Source organism: Octopus bimaculoides, chromosome 19 (genome assembly GCF_046866305.1).
Source record: "Octopus bimaculoides isolate indiv1 chromosome 19, ASM4686630v1, whole genome shotgun sequence".
NCBI lineage: Eukaryota > Metazoa > Mollusca > Cephalopoda > Octopoda > Octopodidae > Octopus > Octopus bimaculoides.
The window spans coordinates 2,676,704-2,683,995 of NC_142946.1; the positions used below are offsets into that span (position 1 = coordinate 2,676,704).

Below are 7,292 nucleotides of genomic sequence, written 5' to 3' on the forward strand. Positions count from 1 at the left end.
TAATTTTATGTGACAATAAAAAAAAAACAACTTTTAAGTTATATTCCAAACACCAGCTTAACAATGACAGTGATGTATTTAACTAAATCTCTCCAAATTATTCGTTATTTTCAAAATTAAACTGAAACACAGTGAGTGTATTTCATTAGAGAAAGAGATATGAAAGGGTTACGTTGAGAAAGGATCATGTCATGAAAGGATCAAGGTTCATGTTGTGAAAGGGTCATATTTTGAAAGGGCTATGTTGTGTTGTGTTTGTAAACTATCGATTTGCAAGTCTTTGACATTTTAAACTATTAAATTAAATATCATTTTTAAATCAAATAGAATTTTCCTTTTTTGATGTTTGAAATTATATTTTACCCATTCTGGCAATATTTAGTTCTATTTTCCTCAACTTGGCCATTCTTTTTCTAGAGTTCTGTCAAATATTTGGATCAGTTTTTCTTGCTTTCTTTAAAAGAACCAAAACAACATCTATTCTTGGCTCTCTAATTCTCTTTCTACTATTTTATGGTTTCACGTACATCACATGATAGACAACAGAACTAAACTTAAGCAACATTAAACAATTCTAGACAAGGAAACCAGAATGAAGACCCTATCTTCCTACAGGAAATATAACAATTTTCATCCGCTTCAAACATTTTTTTCCAAATTCAAACTCTGTGTGTGTGTGTGTGTATACACATAGTCTTTCTGTTGGTTGATTTAAAAAATTTTTTTTTTAGTGTGTTAAACTATTAAATAGGATTAAGTTTTAACCTGCTGAGTTATAAGTTCTAATCTCGCCAGGTCTTATGCCTCTCATCTCTTCAGGGTTAATAAGGTAAGTAATTGAAATATTTAAACTAATTTAATTCAATATATCCTTCCTCTCCATTGGCCTTAATGCCAATGTAAGCAATTATAATTATTATTATTATTATTATTATTATTATTATTATTATTATTAAGGTAGCAAGCTTGCAGAATTGTTAGCACGCTGAGCAAAATGATTAGTGGCATTTCATCAGTCATTACGTTCTGAGTTCAAATTCCACTGAGGTCGACTTTGTCTTTCATCCTTTCAGGGTCGATAAATCAAGTACCAGTTGCATACTGGGGTCAATCTAATTGACTGGCACCCTCCCCCACAATTTCGGCCCTTTTGCCTAGAGTAGAAAAGAATCGTTAGCACACCAGATAAAATGCTTAGCGGTATTTCGCCTGCCTTTATGTTCTGAGTTCAAATTCCACCAAGGCCAACTTTGTCTTTCATCCTTTTGGGGGTTGATAAAATAAGTACCAGTTGAGTACTGGGGTCAATGCAATTGACTTATCCCTCCTCCCCGAAATTGCTGGCCTTGTGTCAAAATTTGAAACCATTATTATTATTAAGGTGGTGAGCTGGCAGAATCATTAGCATGCTGGACGAAATGCTTAACTGTATTTCATCATTCCTTACATTCTGAGTCCAAATCCTACTAAGGTCGACTTCGACTTTCAGCCTTTTGGGGTTGAACAGTAAATACCAGTTATTCACTGGAACGATTAACTCATCCTCTCCCTACAAAAGTTTTAGGCCTTGTGCTTATGATAGAAAGAATAATTATTTATTGCCATCAGTAAAGTCTTTTATGGCAATATTCTGTTTTAAATCTGTTTTATGACAACAGAACAAGAGAGATGTCACAGCACTGGAACAGTTGTAGCTTTATGCCTATCCCTTCTAAATATGATAATTATTAACCCTTTAGCTTTATTTAATTGCTAATTTAAATTGTTTTGAATTAATCACGCATGATCTTGTGACTTTGAGATTTCAGTGATGTGATTGTAAATTTCAACAGTTTGAACATAAAACTGGTAGAATATTTTGGGCCAGATATGGCCAGTTTAAATGCTAAAGGATTAAATCAGTTCAAATATATTTGGGATATATTTTGACCTGTAAAAAAAAAAAGGCCATTTTCATTGTGGTTTGCCATGGAAAAAATTCTCACTTTAGGCAACAGGTGTTAAACAGCAACAGTCATCTCTAGGTACACTTGTAGATCAATAAATGCTTAGCTAGCTATTTGGCTATCATTAGTAACAGGTGCTATAAAAGAAAGACAGATGACTGCAGAAGAAGACTAAATTTTTTTTTTTTTATTGTATCGAGGGGGATTAATAAATGTTATTTTCAGATATGTGATATAGCAAAGCTTGTATTATTATTAGGGCTGTAATCTATAAAGATGTGGCACTTATTATAATAATAATAATAATAATAATAATAATAATTGTTTCTGATAATGCAATAGTAATAGTAGTAGTAGTAGTAGTAGTAGTAGTAGTTTTAGTAATAATAATGCTTTCTAGTATACAAGGCCTGAAATAATGATGATTAGCTGTAAAATAGCAATAAATTTGTTCCAGTCTTGTTTGCAACTTGATTTTAATTTGTGGTTGAAGTTATTTCACTTAAGTTATATTAAATACTTTCAGAAAGGCATGACCATCTCTCTACCCTTATCTGAATCCTAGTCCAAGAGAATTATTGGAAAGCATCATACGCAATTGTCACGACAGTTTAATCTCCTGTCCCGGTGGTCCATACTTCTCTACCTCATTTTCACAAACCTCATCACTTTGACACAAGTTTTCGTTTAGTGTCATCTAAGTTTGGTAAAGCTGAGACACACTCCGATCAGGAATTTCCATTTTCAATTTCTCACTTGGTTTTAATGGCTGTCAGTGAAGATTGATTCTGTAGATTTTTGATCTGGTAACTTTTGCCCAAGAGGAGAGCCTGATGCTTTTGGCAAGCCTTGAACCCTGGTTTTCTGAGCTAAGACACAGTTCAGTATTATAAAATACTTAGCAAGGGCACAACTTCAAACCTTCTCTCTCTCTCATGTGTGTTTGTGTGTGTGTGTGTGTATGTATGTATGTACAAGCGCGCGCGTGTGTGTGTGTGTGCATATTTAAATTCTCTCCCTCTTTCTCTCCTCTCCTCTTTCATATATTTTTACTGCCGAAATTTAAAGCAAACACTGTGAGAAGCATCAATTATCTGTCCTAATTAATGATTAATGCAGCCAATGAGACAAGTATTAACGAAGTATTTCAAATTCTCTGTTGAAAATATTAAACAAATCTTAATAAATTTGATGGCAAGTTTTAGAGCTTTTTTAATCCCTTTCTGTTCTCGGCTCTCCTGAAGACACATAACCCTTAATATACATTCCCAACATAAGTTTGTGCACTCAATGAATACTCCAAGGGATCCAATAGGGATTTAGTAACAAAATCAAATCTGTTTTGTTCCCAGTTTTAAGGTTTTGAACCACTCTGCAATAGGTTTCTGCCAGAGAATTAATCTCTCGGATCATCTTCAATCTAAAATCCATTCAGAATCATTGAAATTTAGCTTAAATCAAACAAGCTTTTTTAGTTCTTATTTATTTTCTGGTTAGAATATAATGGAAACTAGACTGGCATATCAAGTCTCACTGCAGTTTCTACACAATGCAAAGCATATTAATGTTTACTTTGATTGAGGAACAATTCTTCCTGTTGGAATATAAGATAAAAGCAATAAGGAAAACATTCTTCTTCCCTCCCAAGATTTAGTAAAGATTTTTTTTTTTTATATTCTAACACCAAAACTATTTTGTATTTGATTATTTGCCTCATGCAATCCTCCAATGACCAATGTCAAAATGTGTGTGTGTGTAAATATATATAAATGTGTGTGTGAGTGGATGTGTATTTCTATACCAAAAAATACAAAAACCTAATTTTGTATCAAAATTACAAGTTATTACCTAATGGCTGGCTTTATTAATTTTAGCAATGCAAAATAATTATTTGTGAAGACAGAACCAAATGAATTGCAGACTTAGCATTTGTTTCCAATGTCTCACCTTTCTGTCTGCTTCCAACACCTCCCACCCCCATCACCACCATTCCAGTGCCAAGGTTTACCATATTTTATTATTTTATTATTCCAATGCTTCAAAGCTTTTTTGTATTTTTCCTGTTCTTTTACTTAAGAAAACATTAGCAAGCCTTTTATAATGAATTATTAAATATTGATTAAAGAATCAATTGCCTTAAATTGGGTTTAACGATAGATTAATTGGCTTCTGTAATGGTTTGGACCTCTGTTTCAAAAATGGCGCGGAGTGGGGGTTAAAATGATTTTTTTTTTTTTTTGTGAATGCTAAGCAACAGTTAACATTGAAATAACAAATGTTATGTCATTAATTCCTGTCTTTTGAAGTCTGCCAGTTCTGGGGTAGACAAATCTTTAAACTGGAGCACAGCATTGATGTGACGGAGTATGGGGTTAATTCTTTAGCTTCCGATCCATCTTGATCGAGCAGACCTCTATGACCAACAACCTTTATTCAGTGTATCGAGGACTTCCTGTTTCAACACAGGTATAACTCGAACGAGATTTGGTTGCTGTTTCTAGCAGCCAAGCAATCCTGTAGAAGCTCTCTTGACTGCTTGCTAATTGTAGCAATGGTCTAGTCTAACCCCAGCGACTTGAAAGACAAACATTGTATACAAAGAGTTGATACAATGATTTGAAAGTGCTGAGTGATTGGAGAGAATTTCTTTGAATCTGAAAGCGGTTTCAGGAGCAATGATAGTGTCTGTAGGAGAATCTTAATGTTGTGGGGCTTTTTTTTTTTTTTTTTTTAGATTATCCTCATTTCCAGAACTCTGGTTTCAATCTTAGGTATATATTCTGTGCTGAATCAAAATAATTACAGTTGGGGATTTCAAGAACCTAAATAGCATTTTTCTTGGGTCAACTACAGAATATTGTTTATCCAACCTAGTTTTTAAAAATGCTCTTAGTTACAGGGAAAGAAGTTCTTGCTGTTAAGAATGTATCTTGAAGAATTTATACAGCCCAAAGGTTTTTCTTATAATGAATTGATCTTTAATTAGTGAGCAATATTCTTGATTTTTGTCAAGAAATTGTTTGTAGAAATCTGCTCCCAAAATGATAATCCTCATAATTAGTGAAGCTACTTGTAGGCTGAGTAGAATTTAATGATGAGATTCTAGACGTATCTCTGATAGTTTTAATTCTCAGTGAAAACAGTTTCAATCTATTTTAACTTCTAATGTTGTTGGGAATCAACATTCCTCCTCTTTGAATTTCTGCTGCTGATATAAGAAATGATGCAATTTCATTGACTTGGCTTCACTGAAACTGTAGCGTAGATATAGGAGGATATCTTGCACAGAAAAGCCTTTATTATGTTTTAAGCCTTTTTTAGAAAATGGTTAGTTTCTGGTGAAATATAGCTTGAATTGTTTTTAATCATTAACTAAAGAATATAGCTATCCAGAATTGGCAAATGGTGAAAGGAATGTTCTTATAATTCAGAAAGTAAATTCTTTCTTGATCGCTCTTTGACATTGGTATCAGATCTTTAGTTTCTATTTTCCAAAAATGATATTTTGAAGCAAATTAAAATGTGAAATTTTATTTTATTTCAGTTTCTAACTGATTCCACTGGATGGTATTTGGCATCCAGTCAAAGATGCCTCTAATTTCATAAAGATATTCTCTATATTCTCTCTCTCTCTCACAGCTATTCTCTCTCTATGATTGTTGTATATATTTCTAAGTAATAAATTATTTCAAAACAAATCTGATTTTTGTTTATTTTTCAAATATTTCGGTCTCACTGAATGACTGGTTATGATCTGCTTTGCCGAGGCTGTCTGTATATCAAAGACACTCAACACTTGCTGGCTCAGTTTGCAAATTGTCAATAAGTACCATGAGTACTTAGAGAGGAAACGCAATGTTGTATCTTACAGATAGGATAACACAAGATGCAGGCCATCAAAATATAAGAGCATAGGAAATGAGACATTCATATAAGATGATAAACTACTGTTCCAAGGGCTGGGAGCTTCCATGGGTTTGGTTAATGTAACAAATTACTGTGGCATAGATTTCCTTGAATCTTTTGTGATGTTAGGAGTTACTAGATTTTGGTAAGTACCAGTTGATTACTGGGGGGGAGTTCAATGTAATTGACTTACCCCCATCCCTATAATTACTGGCCTTGTGGCACACTCCATCAGTTACGACGACGAGGGTTCCAGTTGATCTGATCAACGGAACAGCCTGCTTGTGAAATTAACGTGCAAGTGGCTGAGCGCTCCACAGACACGTGTACCCTTAACGTAGTTCTCGGGGCGAGTCAGCATGACACAGAATGTGACAAGGCTGGCCCTTTGTAATGCAGGTACAACAGAAACAGGAAGAAAGTTGTGGTGAAAGAATTCAGCAGGGTTCGCCACAATCCCCTGCCGGAGCCTCGTGGCGCTTTAGGCGTTTTCGCTCAATAAACACTCACAACGCCCTGTCTGGGAATCGAAACTGTAAGTCCACTGCCCTAACCACTGGGCCATTGCACCTCCACACTGGCCTTGTACCATAATTAGAAACCATTATTACAATGGTGTGGATTAGTGGTTAGGGGCATTCGGCTCTCGATCGTAAAGTCGTGAGTTCCATTCCCGACGACGCGTTGTGTCTTTGAACAAGACACTTTTATTGCACGTTGTTCCAGTCCACTCAGCTGGCAAAAATGAATAGTACCTGTATTTCAAAGGGCCGGCCTTGTCACACCTTGTGTCACGCTGAATCGCCCTGAGAACTACGTTAAAAGTACACGTGTCTGTGGAGTGCTCAGCTACGTGCACGTTAATTTCACGAAGAAGCTATTCCGTTGATCGTATCAGCTGGGACCCTCGTCGTCGTAACCGATGGAGTGCTCCTATCAGTGATGTAGGATATTGATCAGTTATAGTATAAAACACCAGGGAATAACCAATTTCAGAGCTGGTAGTTGCAAATTAGAATTGAAAGTATGGACAGAACTAACAAACAAACATCCCATCCACTTAAAACTTTAAAAGCAGGAATATATTTCAGTATATAACTGAACACTTCTCAGGGATTGGTAACTGGCAATTCATCCCACCAATCCTTGCAAGTATCTTAGATTTACTTCTGGGTCAATTAATATCCAAGATATCTGATTCACAAAATATAAACAAAAGGTGAGAAGGGTGACAAGAAAAAAAAAACCTGACAAATAACAGTCAAAGGGAGATAATTCTTTCACTAATTTTTATCTGTCCTTTTTCAGTAAGGTAGGACCATATTCTCTACTTGAATGGAGAAAACGATCTTTTGACCTCTTCTACTCTAGTTTGGGGCACACACAACAGAAAGACTACAAATGCAAAGCCTCACAGCTTCTTCTGATGCCACATAAATA

General features: G+C 35.0%; 1 protein-coding gene across 4 annotated transcripts in view; it reads left to right on the forward strand.

Annotated features, from left to right (window-relative positions):
* LOC106882695 (choline-phosphate cytidylyltransferase A) overlaps positions 1-5,644 on the forward strand; it is a 28,388-nt gene extending 22,744 nt beyond the window's left edge. For all 4 annotated transcript variants that reach the window (XM_089366491.1, XM_089366493.1, XM_089366490.1 and 1 more), the window contains exon 10: positions 5,491-5,644. In XM_089366491.1, the coding sequence (XP_089222617.1) occupies positions 5,491-5,497 (7 nt within the window). In that variant the 3' untranslated portion in view covers positions 5,498-5,644. The remainder of the gene's footprint in view (positions 1-5,490) is intronic.
* The last annotated feature ends 1,648 nt before the right edge of the window (positions 5,645-7,292 follow it).